This window comes from Neomonachus schauinslandi, chromosome 11, assembly GCF_002201575.2.
Source record: "Neomonachus schauinslandi chromosome 11, ASM220157v2, whole genome shotgun sequence".
Lineage (NCBI taxonomy): Eukaryota > Metazoa > Chordata > Mammalia > Carnivora > Phocidae > Neomonachus > Neomonachus schauinslandi.
In genome coordinates, this window is record NC_058413.1 from 46752932 (window position 1) to 46778629 (window position 25698).

The following is a 25698-nucleotide window of genomic DNA, read 5'->3' on the forward strand; positions in this document are numbered from 1 at the left end:
AGTACATAGTCCTGTCTTGAAAGGGACTTACACAGGGGATGCAGAAATATGTAGACCCTCATAGGTAAAATCACAGCCATCCCACTTCCATAGTAGTACATATAAGTACTACATAAGTACTACATTTCATGGTATGTGTGGTGCCTATTTTTAGTTCTAGGTTTAGTCTGCTCTAGACCAAAAAGGAAATTAGCACGTATTGAGGCTATCATTTTTACCAAGTATCTTATTCATCTGTTATGCATCCCTAAGAAATGAACCAACTTTTGCTACATAACTGTTACATATGTAACCTTAATAGTAATCTTCAGTGTCCGATATTCCAAGAGAGAAGTCAGTTTATTAAATTGCTTTAAAAGAAAACATATCAGAAACTTTAGTTCTACTCAATTCCAAAAAAATAAAATGGACCAAAAAATTGTCTATTGAGAATGTTACCTGCTGTTTGCTGAGAAATGATGGATTAAAAAAGTTTTTGAAACATCTTTAACCATTAGAGATGAAAGCAAGAGCTGTGGAAAGAATGTTTAAATCATTAACTGAAACTTACGATATGAATCATATGTACAAGTAAAAGTACAGTGTTAATTAAAATCATATCAGATCTTCAAGACTGTGTATTACTTTGGGAAACAAAAAAAAAACAGGTTGCAGAAAAAAACAGACAGCACTGCTAATTAGTATTTATTTTATGATGTTCTTTTGCAAGACAGTTTGGTATAGAAAAAAGAGCAGGGGCTTTGGAACCAAACAAACTTTGGGCTTAAAAACCAGTTTCACCACTTATGTAACTTGTCATCTGACTTTAGTCTATCACTTAAACATCCCTGAACTTCTGTTTTCCTCTTCTTTAAATTGGCAATAATAATGTGCATCTCATATTTAGTATTAAATGAGATATGTAAATATTTATGAAGTACCCCAAATGCCTGCAGAGTTAGTTTTCCTCCTCTTTATTGTAAATCACAGAGTAAGGTTTACTCTTACTTTGAAGCCCAGCAGGAAGTCCTGGAAAGGAAGGTTTGGTTTGAAATTACCTTCCCATGACCAGACTTGGTTACCAGAAAATGCCCTCGAAGCCCAGGACACTCTGCTAGGGAGTATGTGAGGCAGGCAGCAGCCTTGGTGGAGAGGTAAAGGGCTAGAGTAGGGAGGGTGTGATTCTTCTTGAGTCTCAAATGCATGATATGCCCTCATTCTGTGTATAAGGCCAAGCTGCAGGCTCACTCACATTTCAGTTAGTGCCCCCCAGAAATGTACCATAGAAAAAATTTTAAATTATCTGAAGCTTTATGTTTAGGTTGTGATGGATTTCATTTACATATTCCAATTGTAATAAGAGCTACCAACTCTACAGTGTGCACACCACAGTGCCAGGTACCTTCCATACATTCTCTAATTCATATGATAACTTTCATTTTAGCTGTTGCTAAAATGTCCATAAAGTGACTGAGACCCTAAAGGATTTGATAGCAAGCCCAAAGTTGCCAGTTAAAAATGAATTAAGTTTTTGATTGCTAAGTTTGTACTGCCCTAAGATATTGTTTAGATAAGCCCTTTAATGATATTTGTGGTTAACCATGACCCCTGTAATTTTCTGAATTGTCATGACGCTGTCAGCCCTGTGGTGATGTGTATTATGTGTTCTCACAGAAACTGGCCCCTGGAGTCAGCCAGTTTGCTTACACCTGTGTTCAGGACCACCCCATCTGGGCGAATCAGCAATTTTGGGAGACAACCTTCTACAATGCAGTGCAGGAACAGGTGCGCTCCCTGTACCTCTCAGCCAAGGAAGATAATCATGCCCCATATCTGAAGCAAAAGGTAAGAGAAGAAAGATACTAGTGTGGGACTGGCATCCTGGCTTCAAGGAAAGCTTATTCATATATTCCCAGGGCAAAAGGAAATCTAGCCACTTTCTACCAGTGTATTTGAGGTTCATCCTCAAGTGGGAGTCCTGTGGTGATCATCTTTCTTCTGTTGATTTCTGATATTATATTTTTCCATAATAACTTCTTAATATAGTTCTTTAGCAGTGGAATTGTTTTATTACATGTTAATAAATAGGAATTCTTTGGAAACAATTATAGGAAGTTGAACAGAAAAAAGAAAATGAAAATATCTGACCAGATGTCTTGTACAATTAACTTTCTGAAGAAATGTCAAATTAAAGCTAAATGACTCTAATAAAAAGCTTTTGCACAGCAAAGGAAACAGTTGACAAAACCAAAAGATAGCCTATGGAATGGGAGAAGATATTTGCAAATGTCTAATCAGATAAAGGACTAGTATCCAAAATCTATAAAGAACTTACCAAACTTAACACCAAAAAAATAATCCAATCAAGAAATGGGCAGAAGACACGAACAGACATTTCTCCAAAGAAGACATTATAGATGGCCAACAGACACATGAAAAAATTCTCAACATCACTCGGCATCGTGGAAATACAAATCAAAACCGCAATGAACCTCACACCAGTCAGAATGGCTACAATTAGGAAGTTTCCTAACAAGTCAGGAAACAACAGATGTTGGTGAGGATGCGGAGAAAGGGGAACCCTCCTACACTGTTGGTGGGAATGCAAGCTGATGCAGCCACTCTGGAAAACAGTATGGAGGTTCCTCAAAAAGTTAAAAATAGAGTTACCCTATGACCCAGCATTGCAGTACTAGGTATTTACCCAAAGAATACAAACATAGTGATCCAAAGGGGCACCTGCACCCCAATATTTATAGCAGTAGTGTCCACAAAGATGGAAAGAGCCCAGATGTCCATCGACAGATGAATGGATAAAGATGTGGTGTGTGTATACACACACACACACACACACACACACACACAATGGAATACTACTCAGCCATCAAAAAGAATGAAATCTTTACCATTTGCAACGACCTGGATAGAACTAGATGGTATTATGCTAAGCAAAATAAGTCAATCAGAGAAAGACAATTATCATATGATTTCACTCATATGTGGAATTTAAGAAACAAAACAATGGATCATAGGGGAAGGGAGGGAAAAATAAAATAAGACGAAATCAGAGAGGGAGACAAACTATAAGAGACTCTTAAGTATAGGAAACAAACTGGGGGTTGCTGGAGGGGAAGTGGGTGGAGGGATGGAATAATTGGATGATGAGCATTAAGAAGGGCACTTGATGTAATAAGCTCTGGGTGTTATATGCAACTGATGAATCACTAAACTTTACCTCTGAAACTAATAATATACCATATGTTAATTAATTGAATTAAAAAAAAATTGGAGCACCTGGGTGGCTCAGTCGTTAAGCACCTGCCTTTGACTTAGGTCATGATCCCAGGGTCCTGGGATGGAGCCCCGCATCTGGCTCCCTGCTCCTCGGGAAGCCTGCTTCTCCCTCTCCCACTCCCTCCACTTGTGTTCCCTCTCTCACTGTCTCGCTCTCTGTCAAGTAAAATATTTTTTAAAAAATTAATTGAATTTAAACAAAATAAAAGCAAAACAAACAAAAATGACTCTGAAATAAATATAAAATTCAGTAGTTCTTGAAAGTATGTCAGCAATAAATCTAGTTCTCCTTTTAGGAATATTCTATATGTTTCCATATATTTTATCAGCATAAATTATACTTAAGAAAAATATCAAGGGGCACCTGGGTGGCTCAGTTGGTTAAGCGACGGCCTTCGGCTCAGGTCATGATCTCAGGGTCCTGGGATAGAGCCCTGCATCGGGCTCCCTACTCAGCTGGAAGCCTGCTTCTCCCTCTCCCACTTCCCCTGCTTGTGTTCCCTCTCACGCTGTCTCTCTCTCTCTCTCTGTCAATTAAATAAATAAATAAAATCTTTAAAAAAAAAAAAAAGAAAAATATCAAGAAAATATTTTAAGATAAGAAAATTGCAGGCACCTGGCTGGCTCAGTCAGTTAAGCATCTTGCATCAACCTCCATTTTAAATTGACTTTATATTCTTATGTGAGATAAATGAATTTAGATTTCTAATAGGAACTACATAGTACTATTCAAGTATTTCTATGTCTCATGTAATTTTAAACATTGTCTATTCTTGAGTATGATAAAAATGGGAACTTTAATAAAAAATACCACTATCTGACATTTATCTCATATTCCAAATTATTATTATACACTGTTAGTGTGAATTGTTTACTTAATTTAATGTAAAACTCGGATTTTTCTTTCAAAACACCAAATATACTTGGGTAAGGGGTAACTATAACAGATGCGAATTAGTTTGAGGTCACGTTCCAGAAATATTTGGGCTGGTGTGGTGCTTTGGATAGTTTTTTTTTTTAAGCAGATATAAAGCTAACACTGGTATATCTCAAAAGCATTTGTAGAGCAAACACATGTCACTGCTTCTCTGTCATTTCTTCTAAAGAAGTCTATGATACCTAGATTAGGTACAAGTGAGACTAGATATACTAGCTTTTCTTAACTTTTCAGCCTACTAGGAAATTCCTCTTTAAAATCCTATTGTCAGACTCAAAAAAAAAAAAAAAAAGATTTTGAGAAAATGGCAGCAGAGTAAGTGTAGGCTTGCCTCGTCCCACAAATACAGCTAGGTAACTATCCAGTCATCCTAAATACTCCAGAAATCAATCTGAAGACTGGCAAAACAAACTCCACAACTGAAGATAGAGAAGAGGCCACATCAAAGAAGGTAGGAAGTGCAGAGATGCAGCTTGGGAGAGAGAGAGTTCATGGCCACTGCAGGAGGGAGGGAGCCATAGCTGCACTGGAGAGTGCACAGGGAAGTGCATGGAGAAAACAAATTCCCATAGCAATTGGCTTAGGAAGTAAGAGGGCCCAAATTTCATGAGTTCTTGCAACCAGCGGGGCTTAAAACCTGGAGTTTTAAAGGTCAGTGGACTTGAATAGCCAAACTATGGAAAGAATCCAGATGTCCATCGACAGATGAATGGATAAAGAAGATGTGGTATATAAACACAATGGAATATTACTAAGCTATCAAAAAAATTGAAATCTTGCCATTTGCAACAACGTGGATGGAACTAGAGGGTATTATGCTAAGCGAAATAATTCAGAGACGAATAAATTCAGTATGATCTCATTTATATATGGAATTTAAGAAACAAAACAGAGGATCATAGGGGAAGAGAGGAAAAAATAAAACGAGGAAATCAGAGAGGGAGACAAACCATAAGTGACTCTTAAGCATAGGAAACAAACTGAGGGTTGCTGGGGTGGGGGAGATGGGGTAACTGGGTGATGAACATTAAGGAGGGCACATGATGTAATGAGCACTGGGTATTATATAAGACTGATGAATCACTACCTCTGAAACCAATAATACATTATATGTTAATTGAATTTAAATAAAAATAGATAAATTTTCTTAAATATGCAAAAAAATAAAAATTCTTGGCCCCAATAAATAATAAATACATAGGTAGGTAAATAAATAAATATAAAATTAAAAACTTGATAAAAAGGGGTGCCTGGGTGGCTCAGTCGTTAAGCGTCTGCCTTCGGCTCAGGTCATGATCCCAGGGTCCTGGGATTGAGCCCCGCATCGGGCTCTCTGCTCAGCAGGAAGCCTGCTTCTCCCTCTCCCACTCCCCCTGCTTGTGATCCTGCTCTCACTATCTCTCTCTCTCTCTGTCAAATAAATAAATAAAATCTTTAAAAAAAAAACTTGATAAAAAAATAAAATAAAATCCCATTGTTATACCTATGTCCTGATAATATTTGATTCCCACATTTACTAGGAAATCTAGCTCTATTTTTTTATGACTTTCGTCATTCTGTCTCCTCCTCCCAAAGAGAAGAGAAGAAACATATCAGAATATGAGTAAATGCTACTGGACATTCATTCATTTTTACATATTTCACGTCAACAATTTGTTTAACTGGCAGTTGGAAAGAGATGGGACCATAGAGATAAATAAACACAGTGAAATGTTAGCAGTGAAAGTGTAGCCATCTGTGCTTTGCTGCCGCTTCCTTGGATTTATGACATTGTTCCACTAAGGCTGGCTGAAGCTGGCAGAAAAGAGTTGATTTTGTTTTCTTGTTGTTGTTGTTACGTTTCATTTATATATTTCCCTTTTTTGGTGACATAGGTATTTAATAGATGGATAATTGAAACGTGTTCAATGTTTTTGAAGCTTGTGTCATGGATTTGCATTGTTTTGCTATATTTTTTTAGGATAAGCTTCCGGATGACCAATATCAGGAGAAGACAGCAATGGACCTGGCAGCTGAGCAGCTACGCCTTTGGCCTTCTCTGAGCAAATCAACTCAGCAGGAGCTGGTGCAACGTGAAGAAAGCACTGTCTTCAGTCAGGCCATTCATTTTGCAAACCTCATGGTCAACCTGCTGGTCCCACTGGATACAAGTAAAAACAAGCTCCTGAGAACATCAGCACCAGGCGACTGGGAGAGTGGAAGCAACAGCATTGTCACAAACAGGTACCAAAATGTGCACATCCAGAGACCCTCCTATTCTTGGCTTAGCAGACAAAATAAAGTATTTTGGGCAAATACTGCTGTACATATTTCAAAATTTTAAGCATTTTCCTTACCTTCAGACTTGCTCAACTCTCTTTTTTTCAACTCTTCTATATTAAAAGACCTTCACTTCATCTTTCATGACCCAATTTTTCAACTTTCTCACCCACTACTGACCAAACCCTTCAGTTACTTTCTGCCATAGCAATTTACAGAAACCACTCTGGAAAATTACTAATGAACTTCTTGCCAAAGTTATTATTTGTTTCTCGGCCCTCCTTTTTTCAGTGTATGCACTGAATTTGTCTATAATCATGTCCTCAACCATGCCTTGCTCCCAACCCCACATTGAGTTCCAGTACCACTGAGAATAAACCCATGGACTACAAAACCTGAGAGGATTTGGCTCCTGACGGCTGCTCTGACTTTTATTTCCTGTCATTCTTCTGTCAAGAACACTGGTCTCCCTTCTAATGCTAATCCTCAAAAACTCTAAGCATAATACTGCCTCAGCGTCTTTGTATTTGTTCCCACAATCTGGAATACTCTCCCTGAAATAGTTACAAGAATCACTCCCTCACTTCATTTAATTCTCTGCTCAAATGCCATCTACCTAGAGCGGCCTTCCTGACTTCCGTATCTTAAGTGGCACAGGCATCACTCTTTCTCCTATCTTGCATTTTTTTTCTTTCATGACACTTTCTACAACCTGATTTATTTTCATATATTTGTTTATCATATGCCTCATTCATTGCTGTACCCCCAGATCTTTGCATATAGTATGTGCCCAATAAATATTTGGTTGCACATATGATTAAATGAATGAATGAATGAATGAACTGCTTACCCAACAGTAGTGACATTCTAACCTTTTAGGTCTTCAGTGATGCTCTAGCATGCTGGTAGTTCTTTTAACTCTTGTAAATCCTTCTCAGGCTCTTTCAGGCAGCTTCTCTTCTCTCCCATTCTCAATCCCTCTTCCATGCTCTTCATACTCTCTTAGAAACTCATCCACAAGCCCACATCTCTGACCCCAACCTTTCAATCTCTCTCAGATACTTCATTTTTGTCAAGAACACCCAAGAGCTTCTAGTCTTCCAGGCTAGACAACTTTTTGTTGTTTTGAAGTCAGCCTTTTACACCATGCAGTCAACTGCATGGGTCTCTTATTTCTTCCTTCAGAGAGTTATTTTATGTGAACAATATAGCCTAGGCCTTCATCGCTTCAAACTATACATGACCATGCTCCTTGAAAGTATACCTATTGAGTGGCTAAGGCACTCAAGTTCTTTAATGCTTTGGGATGGTGTGAGGCCATATTCACTGTTTAGCTTTACCTTAAAACTGATTCAGTGAATGTGGCTGGATTTGGAGGAAAGAGAACTAAGTGGGTTAGAACAGACATATGAATCTTTTCCATGATTAGCAGTCTAAAAGAAGGCATAGGAGGCAGGAGTATTTGTTGAACAGTGGGAACTGAATAAGCAGCAAGGACAGGATTGAGCTTTCACATCCACTGTTTCAAATTCATTCCCTTCTGTTGCATGATTTTATCACCTGCAGAAGATTGATGGCTTCAAAGTGACAAAGTGTTGTGGTTCACTCAAAGAGACAAATGTTGGCAACAGAAAGGTTCACAGGACAGTTTGGTTCTTCCATTTGGAAGAATATGCAATTTTCTGGGAAAAGTTCTTTTACTTTGCCTACCAGGGAACATGTCTCCCAGTTGTCAAAGGCCAAAGATAGCAATATTACTTTGTCTGACTCTATGTGGTAATTAACTTGAGAGAACAGTTTTGTTTTTTTTTTTTAGAAGTTTCAAGTATCAGATAATAAATGAAAGAGTCTATTTTTGCTTTAGTTTCTGTGGTTCCTGAGTTCCTATTTAGCAGAATGACAGAAGTATTTCTTACAAAAACAAATTTGGGTCCAAAGGACAATGCCCAACAGTAGCTTTCAGATGTAGGCAAGTAGGATATCATAATGTGGACAAATTTAAATTTCTATCAAAATTGACTATGATAGAATAGTCATTTGTTACATTTGAGTACTAACCATGATTTCTTTCCTTGATTTTCTCAGTATTGCAGGAAGTGTAGCTGAAAGCTATGATACAGAAAGTGGGTTTGAAGATTCAGAGAATAATGACATCGCCAATTCTGTTGTGCGATTCATTACCCGATTTATTGACAAGGTTTGCACAGAGAGTGGAGTTACTCAGGATCACATCAAGAGCCTTCATTGCATGATACCAGGTAATCAATTTACAGATATTAGAGAACCAGAATATTGGAGATAATTGAGTAAGAATTGTTTTTAGGGGTCTATTTTTTTCAGCATAACACCTTTAATACTTTTTTTTTTTTAAAGATTTTATTTGTTTATTTGACAGAGAGAGGCACAGCGAGAGAGGGAACACAAGCAGGGGGAATGGGAGAGGGAGAAGCAGGCTTCCCGAGGAGCAGGGAGCCCGATGTGGGGCTCGATCCCAGGACCCTGAGATCATGACCTGAGCCGAAGGCAGACGCTTAACGACTGAGCCACCCAGGCACCCCTACACCTTTAATACTTGTCTTCCATGTAGTTTAGTCATGCTGTTTATTTATGTTCTGATTAATTTTTTTAATATTTCTAAGCTATGGTAAAATATATGTAACATAAAATTGGCCACTTTAAACTATTTTAAGTGTAAAATTCACTGATGTTAATCATATTCACAGTGTTGTGCAGTCATCACCACTATCCTTTACCAAAAACTTTTTCATCACCAAAACACACACTCTGTACCGTTAAGCAATAACTCCCCATTCTCCATCTCCGTAGTCCCTGGTAAGCTCTGTATCTCTATGAATTTGCCTGTTCTAGATATTGCCTATAAGTTTGCTCATACAGTATTTGTTCTTTTGTGTCGGGCTTCTTTCAGTTAGCATTATGTTTTCAAGGTTCTTCCATGTTGTAGCAGGTATCAGAATGCCATTCATTTTTATGGCCGAAACTATTCCATTGTATGGATATACTACATTTTGTTTATCCATTCAACTGTTGATGGACATCTGGGTTGTCTCTGCCTTCTGGCTACTATGAATATTCACATACAATTATTTGTTTGAGTCCTTATTTTTGATCTTTTGGGTATATACCTGGGAGTGGAATTGCTAGTCATATGGTAATTTTTGTTTAACTTTTTGAGGAACCACCAAACTGTGATTGTTTTTAATTCTAAAATATTCAGAATTTGTATTAATTCTGCTTATTTTGTACTCTTTTATTTTGAATACTCTGACTTATCCTAGGAATTGTAGCTATGCACATTGAGACCCTAGAAGCAGTACATCGAGAGAGTAGAAGACTCCCACCTATACAGAAGGTAATTATTCCAGACTACATGCTTTCAGGGTATAACATCTTTTCTTAAAAACAGCAACAATAGACTTTTGTGCCCCAGAAAGTACCTACTCCTAACCTTTTACAGAGACTCCAGTTTTAATGATACATTAAACTTTCAGAGGAGTTTATCATGTAGATCCTCCTAAAACAGATACTGAAGTAGAATAGTAGATTCAACAAAGGAGCAATAATAGCCTCTTGTTGAGTCTGTTTTTATAGGCAGGGCATAAATTATGAACATTCTTCCAAGCCCAAGCCAAGATTTTATGCCCTGCCTACTTCCAGAAAAAAAGGACTTAAGGCAATTACCATAAAAATACCAGGTTCCTGAATCTGTTTACATTATAAGCATACATCACAAGCATCTGGGAATCTGGGAAGTCTATTAAAAATTGAGAGTCCTGAACCCCCCCCCCAGCCTCCTGAATTGGAGTTTCCTGAGACTTTGGCCTGGGAATCTAAACTTTCAAGTACAAGCCTCCCCGATGATTATTTTGCCCCTAGTCTGGCACCTATCTGTGGACTAGGGTCAGGACCCTCTTACCTATATAACAGAACTATTAAAAATAAATTCAAAGGAAAAATCAGAAGCCAGATGGATAGGCAAGATATTTCTATGAGAAATCTGAGACATGATCATTACAATTTTGGCTTTACATTTAGCTCTGAGCTTCCTAGAGCCAACAAAAAGAATAGTACTGATTTATATAGTTTTTATTGCTTAGTAAAAAATAAGCATATTAGATCTTCAGGAGAGGTGATTTTTTTTTTCCTTTTAGCACTGGTATCTTCAGAGGAGTGTATCATGTGGTTGTGTATTTCCCAAGATGTGTAATTGTTCATCATATGGCCATTTATTTTGTTAATCTTCAATAAAGGCCAAGAAGGGCAGATCCTTTTAAAGATGCATCTGTTTTTCTAATTATTTGTTTTTTAACTTTACAGAAGTAACAATGCTCTTTGTATAAAATCAAACTATTAAAGAAATACACATTATACAAAGTGAAAGTCCTCCATGGTCTTTCCAACCCCACCTCACCTCTGCCCTTAACCATGATAGTACCACCTTTAACAGTTTGGTCCATATTCTCACAATATTTTTCTTTTTCCAAAAAGAGGGAATTATAATATACATACTGGTTTACATCTTGCTGTTTTTACTTAACAATGTATCCTTGATATCTTTCTATGTTAACACATACAGATCTAGGTCATTATTTTTAATGGTTGCAAAATGTTCCACTGAATAGATATTTTAAACGTCTTTGTAATTTCCAATGATTTTTACTGTTAATAAGCAAAGAATCTTTCCACATTTGGATGCAAAAACATCTTTCTGCCCCTTCCCAAATCTGTTTTCTCATTTTGGCTACTTAAGCAGTCTGACTCGGGTTTTTTAGATCTGCAACTGAAAAGATAACTTTGGTCTAAGTGTTGGAAACCCCACAAGATTCGTGTTTAAAATGCTTTCTCTGTTGTCAGCCCAAGATTCTTAGACCTGCCCTACTGCCAGGAGAAGAAATTGTCTGTGAAGGTCTTCGAGTCCTGCTAGACCCTGATGGAAGAGAAGAAGCTACTGGAGGCCTTCTTGGAGGCCCTCAGCTCCTGCCAGCAGAAGGAGCCTTGTTCCTCACCACATATAGAATTCTTTTCAGGGGGACTCCCCATGATCAGCTAGGTATGACTCCTATTATGCCATCAGAATATGGATATCCATGGGCTTGCTACTTGAGGTTTTGATTCCATTTGTGTGCAGTAATTTACAGATCATTTCTGATTCAAAGTAAGCCTTTTGTCACGAACTATTTTTTAGAATCCTTTGTCTGTCAAAGCTAATGATAATTTGGATTTTAGAGTCCAATTTAAAGAACCAAGGGTATCTTCTAAACAGTAAATCAAGGGTTCATTCACTGAAACAGTCATAATTTCATGAGGCAGTATATTGTGACTTAGGGATATTCATAGTATATAGCTGCTAACAATGTCTCCTGCTGATTTGTCCCACCTTTCTGAGTCCTGTAGTTAACTGTAAGGCTCAGGTCTTCCAGATACATGATTCCTTTTGTGGAAGGATATGCTAAACATCACAAGGTTGTACAACACTAACTAACCCCACTTCCTCTCATCACATTTCAACTAACCCCCTTTCCTCTTGGCAGGCAACTTCCATTCACTAAACTCCCTCAACTTCTATTTCTATTTTCTACTACTCTATGCAGTCTTCCATATTAGAAGGAATAGCATGCCCTATCAAGTCTGAATTATCTTTTTTAAATCACTGTAATCTCTTTCTAAACTCTTCTGGTTGATCGGAAAAGCATATAAGATTTGGGCTAGAACTGTTGCTCTCCAAATAAGAAGCTCAGATTTAGATTGCTGTTGACCAATGTTGATATCTTAAGGCCCCTGACCTCTCTCTGAGTTTCAGTTTCCCCTTTTATAAAATTAGAGAATTGGGCTTGTTTGGTGATAATTCAGTGGTTCTCAACCTTGACTGCATATTTGAATTATCTGGGAAGCTTTAAAAAAAAACCTACCGATCTGGGCCCAACCCTCACACAGTTGAATTAATACCTGGAATAGGATTCTAGGACCCAGGCATCTGTGCATTTTTAAGCCCCAGAAGTGATTATGATGCATAGTAAGGATTGAGAACCATTAGGATAAATGGTCACTAAAGTTCCTCCCTCATCTGCAGTTATTCATTCAGTAACATTTGATGAGATGTGCTATATGTGCTGCACATTTTGTTAGACAGTGGACTTTAGATGCTTGGATAGGATCAAGATGGTTTATTGTCTTATTCATAAAAGAGTGCTTACCATATAATAACAAAAAGCTCATAAAATTCAATAAACAAAATGAATCTATAGAATAGTTGTATTCATTGAAAAAGAGTGAAAATGGAGCAGAATTTTTCAGCCCTCTCCTGTCATATCACCATACGTAAATTATATTTGTATTTGAAAGCAAATGTAATTTTAAAAGAAACTAAATATCCAGTATTTACAATTTCTTTTGTACTGTGACTTGGGAGCTCAGTGGCCACAAACATACATTCTGGGGATATAAATATATGAGATACTTGGTCACTTAAGTTGTTCCAATTTATTTCTTTTTAAAAAATCAAAACCATACTTAGTGTGACGGCTTATATTGTTCTCTTGTTTTTTCCTGTCAATTTTTGGGTCAATTTTGTATTTTAGGGAATTTATTTTTATCAGAGAAAGCCTTCTTACTGCCTCTTTTATTTTATTTCTCTTTTTAAATTTCTAATTCAAAATATCTCCTTTAATGACACACAGGAATCTGATAATTTTATATGTGTTATATAAGCGTAGGTTGTTTAATACATCCTAGGACTTAAATTTCGTATACATCCTAATTTTGTTTAGCCTCTGGATATGAGCTCAACATAAGAGGATAATCAGAATTTTCCAGGTTAGGAGTTGACAGATCCAGGGAATGAGAAATTCTGATGATGATAAGTGGATGTACGTATGAACTCATAAACCTAGTTCAGTTCTCACCCCTCCGGCTTACTAGCCAAGGGGCCTTGCCCATTGCTGCTCCTGTTCTTTCACTTGTACCACTGCCTGAAATTCCCTCCTCTTTCCCTCTGCAAATCCAAACCTATGTTCTCTTCAACGCTCACCTTCCCTCTCCTTTCCTCCAGGAATCATTCTCAAGTCATCTAGCATGCAGAAATCTTCTCCCTTTCTGAAATATTTAAAGCCCTGTCCCTCAAACCAAGGACCTAATGACATGTTATATTCGGCATGTGACTCTTCTCTCCCAGGGGGAACTTTGAACTCTCCAAGAGAGGCTTTGCATGTGCTACTTATTTTCTAGACTTGCATCTTCGCAACCTCTAGTAGTTGATAAATAATTATATTTTCCCTTATTTGCTTTAGTATTTAAATTCCTAAAACTCTTCAGCCTAAGCTTAGTCCTGTATCTTCTATGAAGCCACAAATACAAGGTACAGCACTTTTACCACGTATGGAAACACATTTTAAAAATCTTTTCTCGGGGCGCCTGGGTAGCTCAGTCGTTAAGCGTCTGCCTTCGGCTCAGGTCATGATCCCAGGGTCCTGGGATTGAGCCCCAAATCGGGCTCCCTGCTCAGCAGGAAGCCTGCTTCTCCCTCTCCCACTCCCCCTGCTTGTGTTCCCTCTCTCATTGTGTCTCTCTCTCTGAAATAAATAAATAAAATCTTAAAAAAAAAATCTTTTCTCTTTTGCTTTATACTTACATTAAATATCATGGATGCCGTTAAGATTAAGAATCTTTAAGATTCCCTTAAGCCAGGTGATCTGGTGTGGCACACAGCAGGTTGGGGAAATAGAAAAAATGAAGGTAGGCAGACTGTGATGGTTCATTCGCTCCAGGAAAGGATCATGTCTCAGGAGTGAATTGTCATGCAATAAAATCAATGAATGTGATTCTAGAATCATGGCATTTTCTCTCACTGCATTCCTGGGCATTGTCCTCTCCTAATACATTTCTTTAGCAGAGGCTGATAAAATGGGAAGCAGAAACTCTATAAATAAGCAGTAAAGTGCTATTGCTGAGTGTGTGTCCTGCTTTCCTGTAGTTGGTGAGCAGACAGTTGTGCGGAGTTTTCCTATTGCCTCCATCACCAAGGAGAAGAAGATTACGATGCAGAACCAGTTGCAGCAAGAGGGACTACAGATTACATCAGCATCTTTTCAGGTATTAAGAAAGGGAGCCATTCCTCTACTACTATTTAAAAGTTTTGTACAAATGATGTGGCCACTTTCTGTGGTAATGGGGTCAGAAGTTAGAGGATGAGGAGGATCAGAGGGTCTGAGAGGGTAATCTTGAACTGAGTAAACCCCTGAATCATTCTGTATTTAATCCCCCACTTCCTGAACCCCTTGGCCAACTGAGTACCAACAGATTATCTGTCAATATTTAGTGATCTTAGAAATTCGGACACACACTATTGACTCTTGTTCTTTGCCAAGTCATACCTTTGTGTTTGATAAAGGCTGTAGATAGAAAGCAGTTCTCTTGGTACCTGTTTCAGAAGGAAATGCCCTATGGCCCTCCTGTGGAAGAGATAAAACTCTAAGAATTATAGTCAGGGCTAAAGTACTATTGGTACTAGCTAAATAACCTTTAATTAAGCAGAGGTTTTTCTAGGGGGCTTTGAATGTATCAGAACTTGTGGAATTACTGATACAAAGCAGATACTGGAAGAGTGATCTTCTCTTAGTTTTTCCTTTTTACAGTTCTCAGTCTGTGATATTTTGCTCTTCCTATTTTTATGCCTTGTCTCTGACTTCTCAGATTTTTGAGGGCACTGGTTCTTGCCTCATTCCTTCTATCCAGGAAGCCACCCTAGGACCTTCATGTGCTCATTGTGTGAAATGTGAGGCTGCTGATCTCTAGGCTCCAGACCTTCTCCCATCACCTGGGGGCAGGGGCCTCCTAGGGATTTCTTCACTGTTCCACCTGCCAAAGGACTCTAAACTGGAATATTGCCTGGCTATATTGGTTAGGATTCTATATACTAGATTTATGATATCTAAGAAGAGGCTTCCTTAGGCCAAATTCCCCATCTATAACCAACAGTTGAGAAAAAAGAAGGACATGTTTCCTACTTCAGCCACTATAAGTTAATATCTCTATCCCATCATAGAAAAGATAGTCTTAAAGAAACCCAACTTCAAGATAGATGATTTTCCTTGCCGGTGAACCATCTATGACAAGTAAACCTTTCTGACTCCTTTTTCTTTAAATAAAAAATTATATTACGTGATATCCAAGGTCCCCTCAACCTCTGGACTTCTGCCATTTAGTATTATTTTCTGTTATTTCAGTAACTTGGGGGAAGTTATCTGGAAATCCTTAATTAATCCTTCTGATGTATTTTCTCTCTTTTTATTTCTAGTTGATTAAAGTAGCGTTTGATGAAGAAGTGAGTCCAGAAGTAGTAGAGATCTTTAAGAAACAGCTAATGAAGTTCCGTTATCCTCAGTCCATTTTCACCACCTTTGCTTTTGCTGCTGGACAAACTACCCCACAAATAATTTTACCGAAACAGAAGGAAAAGAACACCTCCTTCCGGTAAGAAGACAGTCAAGTTTCTTCATTTCAGCCTTTTCATAGCTCCCCGGCAGGGGAAATGACCTATCCTTTGTGTCAGTGTGTACGTGACAGCTCTTTTTGTCTGCCATTCTGTCAAGCCCATTGAACCTAGCTCAGAAAGTTATGGAACGGTAGCACTGGTGTATGGAACAAGTTCCAAAAACTAAACGCTACAAGAGGTTTTGACCAATATGTCCATTGCTCATGATATATTTTTAGAATGTGAAATTCTGTTCCCCCTTTTACCCATATTGATTCCTTTCTAACTGCCTTTGAGCAGGCCCTTCAGTTTTCTTTGATATCCAGACAGTTTTGCTTTGATCTACAGATGGTAGCCTTTATTTTTTTCTTTTTTATAACTTTTTGTTTTGGTACAGTTTCAAATATACAGAAAAGTTACCACATAACACAAAGAATTCCTGTATACCATTTACCCAGATTCACCAATTGTTTATGTTTTGCTCCATTTCTTTATCGTTCTCTCTCATATATATTTTTTCCTAAACTGTTTGAGTTATACACATAACACCCCTTTATCCTTAAATATATCAATATGTATTTTCTAAGAACAAACCATGGTATATAACCAGGAAATTGAATTGGTATAAAACTTCTATCTAACCCAGAGTCCTTATTCAAATTGCTGATGATCCTTTATAGCTACTTTTTTTTTTCTGCCTAGTACAGGATCTATTCCAGGATCAGGCATTGCATTTAGTTGTCATATTTCTTTGTGGGACCCCTTATTTTCTGATGAAAATTTTTAGTAATTTATGTTGAAACTTTTACATTTCAGTTATTACAAAATAACAATTGCTTAAAATTTATCTTCAATTGGTGATAAAATATAGGGGCCAAAAGTTCAGTTCATTCATTGCTTAGAATTTGGTCATCTGCCAGTACAAATTACATATTAGGGAGTACTCTGCAGACTTTGGAGAAAAGCTCTTTTCTTTGCCTAAAAGTGGGGTAGGCTGGAGATTATAGAAGAGTTGAGGTTCCAGACAGTGTGTCATTACTAAATTGCATAGCTGACCCCTGTACCACTGTTACCGGGTCAGTGAAGGGGACCATGCAGATCCAGAAATGATACACTGAAACATGAGCAGCTTCCTAGGTATTTACAGTAGTGAGTGAAGCATCTTGTCTTAGCACTGTGGAGTCACAGAGGAACCTGTGACATCTATTATTCCGACCCTCTATGGAAGATACAAAGCTTTGTATGGTGTTTTATGTTTAGAATCTGTGGACTATGGAAGGAAATACATACATACACACACATATAAAATCAACCTCTTTGTGTCAAGCTTAATCTATCCAGTTGCAAGGGAGATATAGCAGTTGTTTTTTTTTTTTTTAAAGATTTTATTTATTTATTTGACAGAGAGAGACACAGTGAGAGCAGGATCACAAGCAGAGGGAGAGGGAGAAAGAGGCTTCCCGTGGAGCAGGGAGCCCGATGCGGGGCTCGATCCCAGGACCCTGGGATCATGACCTGAGCCGAAGGCAGACGCTTAACGACTGAGCCACCCAGGCGCCCAGGGAGATATAGCAGTTTTAAGATTTAAAACACCTTAGAATTGTCGAGTATGTAAAGGTTTATGGTGTCAGAAGGCAGGACACCACACATACACACTTAAACCTGGTACTAACTATAATTGTCATATGATCTCAAAGAAAAGCCTACAAATTAGTAGAAAGAGTTTGAATTAGTAGAGAGGGGAGCAAACGGGCTCCCATGCAGGAGGACTTCTACCAGCGTGGCTTGTGGGGGCTGGTAGAGGCAGTGGCGTGGATAACCAGAGTGCCTTAAGGGGCATGTTTGACCAAAAAGCCAAACTGAGTTTAAATTTGGAGTAAGTAGCTTATGTGCCACTCTAGGTTCTTGCACTTTTTGCCTACAACTGTCCTGATGACAACAGTGTTTTATAGAAAATTAGTCTACTGCCATATACAAAATGATCTAAAGAAGGAGAGGCTTACTGGGGTCTGGACAATCCTAGTAGCTGTGGATGTGGAAAGGAAACAAGTTGAGCTGTGTAGGTATCAAAAAATGTAAATGTTGTCCTCATATTAAATTGATGGTCTCTTTGGTTTTATGACTTGTAGCACCTTCTCAAAAACAATTGTGAAAGGTGCCAAAAGGGCAGGGAAAATGACAATTGGGCGGCAGTATTTATTGAAGAGGAGGACAGGGACAATTGTGGAAGAGCGAGTGAATCGTCCCGGATGGAATGAAGAAGATGATATATCAGGTATGTGAGAACTCCTTTTTCCTTCATGAATTGGTTTTATTCTTTCTTCTTATATGAATAAGAATAAGACACTCAGATGTAGTTGCCCTTAAACTTAGACTCACAAGAACCTAAACCTCATGAGAAGATTGGAGGCACTTACCAGTGTCTCAGAATTGGAAAAAAAAGAATATTTATTTTCCCAATATTCCATTGTTCAGATAAGATTTTGCTAAATTATACTTCTCTTTTACTAAATCCACAGAGCTGGTTGGCCATTGTCACATGGGTCTCATCAAAGGGAGAAAGAAAGAAACCCCAATGCATGGGAAATTTAGGTACAAAGTAATCCCCTGTACCTTATTGTTATGCAATAAATATAAGGAAACAAGGACATTGGGTATTCAAAATTAAAGATTTGGGTTTGGGGTAAGAACATTGTGGGTACTCTGAATCAAAATGAGGGACCAAAGATGAAAGGGTTCTTAGATGGTAAGAAAAAAAGTGCCTAGTAAATATTCAAAAGGACAGAATCTGAGAAGCTGAGATACCTCTCGGTTGGGAAAATAGAGGCAGGAAACCAGTCACAAAATGGCTTATCGACTGTTTTCTGTTCCTTAACCCACTATGGAGTATGTTTATGGAATTAACACTAGGGCGAATCTGATCTAATAGGAGGCAGGATACCTTTGCACCCTTTTTCTTTTCAGGATCTTAGTCAATCACTAGTGACTATACCACTACTACTTCTACTACTACTACTAATAAGGACGTTTTGAAGAAAGAAACCTCATATTTAGAGACATCACTGGCTAAAGGTCTCCATTTCAGTAGGTGTGCCTACATACTCTGAGAGCAATGAAAAGACCCACCATTGCATTACTGGAATGACCATTTGTGGGAACCCTGGCCTCCTTAGAGTCACATGGAAAGCCATAAAGACATTACCCATTGGTATTTGACTCTTCTAATTTGAAGTTCTTATGATTACACAGAAGAAAAACTGTTATTTTATGATATTTATTCTACCAAAAGACCAAATTATATAATGCTCTTTGCTCCTCTGAAAATAAAAAGCCAGCAGAAAACTGGTACCTGATGGTATATTTGCATTGTGAAGTTCACAAACTAAAACACAAAGTCTTGTATTTGTAGGGATAAGCTGTTACGGGTTTTTTTCTTTCTTTTTCTTTTTAAGATTTTTTTATTTATTTATCTGACAGAGAGGGACAAAGCGAGGGAAGGAACACAAGCAGGGGGAGTGGGAGAGGGAGAAGCAGGCCTCCCACTGAGCAGGGAGCCCCCAGGACCCTGGGATCATGACCTGAGCCGAAAGCAGATGCTTAACAACTGAGCCACCCAGGCGCTCCCTTTTTTTTTCTTTTTCTTTTTTTAAATTTTATTTTATTTTATTATGTTATGTATTTTTTTTCTTTAAATGGAAAAGAGCCATATCATTCCCTTTGACATTAGAACTTTGAGTACATATCCAAAAATTCTGAAACCTTAATTTGATTTCTCTCACTGTAGAAATATATAAAGTAAATTAGGACAGTTTTTAACATGGATTTTTTTTTATTTTTTTTTTTAGTTAGAACATGCAGTACAATTAGGAATGTTAGGGGTTTTTCTTAAATCCTCCCTAAATGCTTGATTATTGGATAAATCCTTCCACAACTAAAATCTTAAGTGATTCTGTAACCTGTGATTGCAAAATTATGAGGGAGTTTCCCATGTATACCACATCCTCTGACAAAAATATTTTCCACAAAAAAAGTATAACCTCTTGATACCTCTCTAAGAAAAGTCTTTTCCCACGAGTGAACTTCTGCCTAACCTAGATATTTCTAAAAAAAGTTTATGTTCTGAAAAGTTAACTGAAACCTGGATGATGAAGTTTGTATAGTGATCGTATTAAAGATAAATTTTACTGATGAGTTAGCCTCTGACAAAATTTGAATGTTTATTTTAAAGTCCTAAATAGAAATCACTATACTTTGGCGTTAATAAGCAAGCCTGATTGAAACAGAAAAATATGGCTAATGAATCCAAAATTCTATTATTTTTAGAAAATTTGAGTTAGTTTCCCTGGCATTTTCAAAGTTTATTTATTTATTTATTTAAGTAATCTCTACACCCAATGTGGGACTCAAACTCACAACCCCAAGATCAAGAGTCGCATCCTTTTCCAGCTGAGCCAGCCAGGCACACCCCTTCCCTGGCATTTTGAGCCCCTGATGTTTTATTTCCTGACTATCCATTATGGTTTTAATTTATGTTTGAACATAATGATTCTTTAAGGAATTAACAGGATTTAATATATACATCGTGCCTGTAGCCCTAATATAAACCACTCTTGGTTTAAGAATCCTCTTCAAAAGGAAGCTTCTAATCCTCTACTTTGAGCCATATCATTTTGTCAAAATCTGTTTCTGCCTTCACAGTTTCAGATGATAGTGAACTCCCCACAAGTACCACTCTGAAGGCCTCAGAGAAGTCTACAATGGAACAGTTAGTGGAAAAAGCTTGTTTCAGAGACTATCAGCGTTTAGGTCTGGGAACCATAAGTGGCAGCTCTTCTCGCTCAAAACCAGAGTATTTTCGAATCACTGCCTCCAACAGGATGTATTCACTGTGCCGGAGGTAAGTCCGTTAGTGGGCTCCAAAAAGACACCTTTCCTTTCTTCTATTTTGTCTTGAATGGGCTATTTGTCATCATAACCCAAAGGGAGAAAAATATCAGAAAATTAAGAGCAAGATCTCCAGGGATATGTGTGTTTAAGGGACGTTTTTTAGCAGCATGAGCAAGCATCTCCTTGGCATTCTCAGAAGTATAATTATATCAATGAATAGTGCCTAGATTAGAGCAAAAGGTGAAAGGTAAGTTTTTGTCTTCTTTAGGATTTTTTTTACTTGTCTTTCTCTTCCCATTTGCATCTTTTCTACCATGACTGAAGATAACTTGAAATAAACACAGGATTTTCCCAGGTAGATAGGAGAAATGGTCTGCTGTAGGCCAGGGGTCTACAAACTTTCTCTTTAAAGGACCCAATAGTACGCATTTTCACTTTTGCAGACCATACGGTCTCATTGCAGCTGCTCTGCCACAAAAGCAGCCGTAGATGGTAAATAAATGAATGGGCGGAGCCTGTTTGGGCCCACACTGTATTTGTTGACCCAAGTGTAGACAGGGTTTTCTTATGCTGTCTAATTAGAATATTTTCAAGGGATATTAGAGAATGGAAATGAACATGTTTTCTTCTATTCTTGTCATCTCTCACTGTTTTCCTCTATCAGTTAAGTTCTATTCCATGCTCCATATTTATATTTATTAAAACTACATTTCCGCCATCCACAAGTATAAGCACTTTCATCTCCAGGTAAGTTGTTGCCTTTGCATTCATAAATTCCCAGTTTGATTGAATAGAATAATGCTATGAAACTACTCTGTATTTTGTAAGCCTTGTACATATTTTAGAAAGTTGTCTTAATGTTACTGTTAGTTTCAACCCCTCTGATCCTGAAAAGCTATAGATATCTTATTTTAAATGACAGTTTAAATTTACAAATAGCTGCCCACCCAACACATGAAAAGGTGCTCAACATCACTCATCATCAGGGAAATGCAAATCAAAACCACAGGGAGATATCACCTCATACCTGTCAGCATGACTAAAGTCAAAAACACAAGAAACCGATATTGGCGAGGATGTGGAGAAAAAGGAACCCTTGTGCACTGTTGGTGGGATTGCAAACTGGTGCAGCCACTCTGGAAAACAGTATGGAGGTTCCTCAAAACATTAAAAGTAGAGCTACCCTATGATCTAATCATACTACTGGGTATTTACCCAAAGAATACAAAAATACTAATTCAAAAGAATATATGCATCCCTATGTTTATAGCAGCATTATTTATAATAACAAAATTATGAAAGCAGCCCAATTGATGAATGGATAAAGGAGATGTGGTGTGTGTGTGTATATGTGTGTGTGTGTGTGTGTGTAATGGAATATTACTCAGCCATAAAAAGGAATAAAATCTTGCCACTTGCAACAGCATAGATAGATCTAGAATATAACATGGATGGATCTAGAGAGTATAATGCTAAGCAAAATAAGTCAGTCAGAGAAAGACCAATACCATATGATTTCACTCATATGTGGAATTTAAGAAACAAAACAAATGAAGAAAGAAAAAAAGAGAGAGAGAAACCAAAAAACAGACTCTTAACTATAAAGAACAGACAGATTGTTACCAGAGAGAGGTAGATGGAGGGATGGATGAAATAGGTGATAGGGATTAAGAGTACAGTTATCTTGGGGTGCCTGGGTGGCTCAGTTGGTAGAGCATCCAACTCTTGATCTCAGCTCAGGTCTTGATCTCAGGGTTGTGAGTTCAAGCTCCACATTGGTCTCCAAGCCGGGTGTGGAGCCTATATTTAAAAAAAAAGAAAAAAAGGAGGAAGAAGAGCAAACATACTCACATGCAAATATATGGGATTAGAGGTTGGGAGGTTTCTAATATGAAATCTCTTTGGAATAGTATTTCTAAATAAACTAAAGGAAATGACTCTGAAACCTGCCTATCTTCTTGTGTTTCCTAATCTATAAAAACAAAGTACTCCTGTCTGTTTTGTATTTTCCCAGCATCATATCCTGTAACTTCATGAGCTAATCTTTTTTAAAAAAATTATCAACATGTAGTGTTAATATTTAAACTTATTTTGACATTTGAACATACTGTTCTCATACCAAAAATCATTTGGTTTTGATTTTTAGTTCTTTCACCATCTCATGCAGGCTAATACTAGTGTACTCTATGCTCACTTGTCATTTCAGCAGACTATTGAGTTGATAATTTGGCTTGTCATCCTCATAAAGTTGTTATTAATCCAGTAATCTTACAATCTTTATTTCAAGTTGACAAAAAGTAGTGTGTAACGCAAAGGGAATCATCAGTTTAACAGAGGCCTTTTTAGTAATTCTATATCGCATTTTTATTTTCTAAGTTTAGGTTATTCCGGAGAAGTCTGCAGTATCACTAAAGGGGGCTTATTTCAAAAAAGACTACAGATTAATGGATTTATTTAGCTGTTTTCACATCTCGGCTGTTTCTTCTCAACCCCTGGAGAACTGAGTTGAAACTAAGTTCCATGTTTAAAAAAAGTATCTTAACCTTCAACCAGTATGTTTCTGAGCCTTAGAAAATTATGGGATATGATGATATTCATGTTCTCATATTCTCTCTCTCTCTCTCTCTCTCTCTCCCCCCCTCCCTCTCCCCCCATTTCTTTCCTGTTCTCCCCCCCACCCCCTGCAATCCCAATCATTCTCTTTCTCCTTTCCATGTCCCTGAAGCTATCCTGGCCTTTTAGTTGTACCTCAAGCTGTACAAGACAGTAGTTTACCAAGAGTTGCCCGCTGCTATCGACACAATCGCCTGCCTGTTGTATGTTGGAAGAACTCAAGAAGCAGTACCCTGCTTCTCCGATCTGGAGGATTCCATGGGAAGGGAGTAGTTGGTCTTTTCAAATCTCAGAACTCCCCTCAGGCAGGTAAGCATCTCTCTGCAGCACAGTTATGATCATTTCACTTCAGAGAATTCCTAAAAATAAAGGAAGTAATATCTGGGAATGCCAATTGTGCCCTTATATTGAGCCTTCTCTCACACGCAGGCTTTCCACTGTGCAATATAAAACATGTACTACTTGACAATGTGGGGGTTACACCTTGAATTTGACATCTTGCTTAATATGTCTGTCTATATTTGGATTTTAATAGAAATTATCATAATAAAGTCTTTGGTTCTAGGCTATTTTCATTTCAGCAAACCAAAGTATCCACAGATGGAAACTAGATTATGCTAATCTTTCTCTTTCCTTCTGGGAAGCATCCAAATGTATTTAACAGCTTCAGAGGCAAGTAGGGATTCTCTGTCCCATGTAATATGAGATATTTTATCTCATTCCTACAAGTCACATGCACACACACAAGCAAGTCAGCAAACTAATGACCAAAATGCTGCCTTTTTTAAAGAAGCTCTCAAGCAAAGGATATTTTAGGAAGCTAGAGGGAAGCCAACTTAAGAAAGCAGATAGTACTGCTGTCCTTTTTTCTGAGGATATTTTTAAGCACTATGTTTGGGGTCTTGACGTTAGTCAGGAGCTATATTTTGCTGACCTTTCCCATAATTTCTAGTTTATAGTAGATGCTCAATAAAATTAAACAATAGACCACCAAGATATCAGATCCAGTTTAGGTTTGGCTGTGTTCTTAACTCTTTGGAAATGAGGTAAGTCAAGTTCTGTGGGTCAGCAGGTAAAAAACCATGTGCTTTTGATATCTCCTTTTTGTTCTCATTCATTTTCCTCCTGAAAGTTAAAAGTTGGCCAGTATGTCCTTGTGACCGTTCACTTGACTGAGGGCAGCACACACACAACATATCAGCAGCAGCAGCAGCAGCAGCAGCATTATCCTACCTGTCTTGGAGTCTCAACATTGGTATAATTAAACACAATTGGCTTTGAACTATTTGGACACTGGGAAATCCTCCCAAGCCACACAGTAGATACAATAGAACACAGCATATAAGTTACGTAAAGTGAGGGAATCATTTCAGAGCCCTGATAAATATATCACTGAGCTTTTCATTGGAAAAATTGAAATTATTTTATTCCACTGGTTTCTGATATTTTTAATATAAAAATATTTCATATTTTTGAGCTCGCACATATGCTTACATTTTAATATCTTTGAAATTGGGATGCATCTTAACATTTATGTGATCAGAAAGAATTGTCATAGTTTAAATGGAAGAATTTTTAATTCTTAGTACATAAGATAATGGTACATCTTATAATTAATGACATCTTAGAGTTTATAAAATATAATAATGGCCTCTTAAAGTTTGTAAAATATAATTTTGCTAATTATTTTTTTATTCAAGATGTAAGAAAATTTGTTAATACCTGTTGTCCTTCTAATGAGTTCAGAATGATGCCTCTTTAAGGTGCCTGGGCCAGTTTCAGTGATTCTTTGCTCCACACAAACCAGACTCAGACTACCTCCAACCTAGAATGTATTCACATTTGTTTCCCTCTCTGCATACCCTCTGCCCCTCTCTTAGAAGGACCAGGGAATCTGGCAGTAGCTGTTGCTACCTTCTCCCCATCTTCCTCTCCTCTTCCTGCAACAAACCCCTACAAGTTCATGTGCCCTGTTAGACCTGTGTGGCAGAATTAGAAGAAAGCTACGAGTATGGGGAATTCTCACCTCTGCCCACTCTGGGATGCCAAGGGAACCCACTCCATCCTCTGCTTCCAGACGGTAGCATGGACAGGATAATTGAGGGAAATCATCAAGGAGATGTTGCCTTTTGTGACTCTTCATTTTGAGTTGCTTGTATAATGAGAAGCTACTCCTGTGCTTGGAAGGACAGCCCTGTGCTGGTTTTCCAGACCTGGGCTCTTTCTGGGAGGATGATGAGGC

General features: G+C 37.8%; 1 protein-coding gene across 4 annotated transcripts in view; it reads left to right on the forward strand.

Annotated features, from left to right (window-relative positions):
• The window catches only part of SBF2 (SET binding factor 2), a 467712-nt gene that overhangs the window by 397992 nt on the left and 44022 nt on the right, over nt 1-25698 (forward strand). For 3 of the 4 annotated variants that reach the window (XM_044919516.1, XM_044919517.1, XM_044919519.1), the window contains 10 exons: nt 1654-1824; nt 6171-6433; nt 8555-8727; nt 9766-9839; nt 11342-11537; nt 14457-14575; nt 15780-15955; nt 18086-18231; nt 20655-20853; nt 23569-23765. In XM_044919516.1, coding sequence (XP_044775451.1) covers nt 1654-1824; nt 6171-6433; nt 8555-8727; nt 9766-9839; nt 11342-11537; nt 14457-14575; nt 15780-15955; nt 18086-18231; nt 20655-20853; nt 23569-23765 — 1714 coding nt within the window. The remainder of the gene's footprint in view (nt 1-1653; nt 1825-6170; nt 6434-8554; nt 8728-9765; nt 9840-11341; nt 11538-14456; nt 14576-15779; nt 15956-18085; nt 18232-20654; nt 20854-23568; nt 23766-25698) is intronic. The other variant, XM_044919518.1, reaches the window with a different exon arrangement.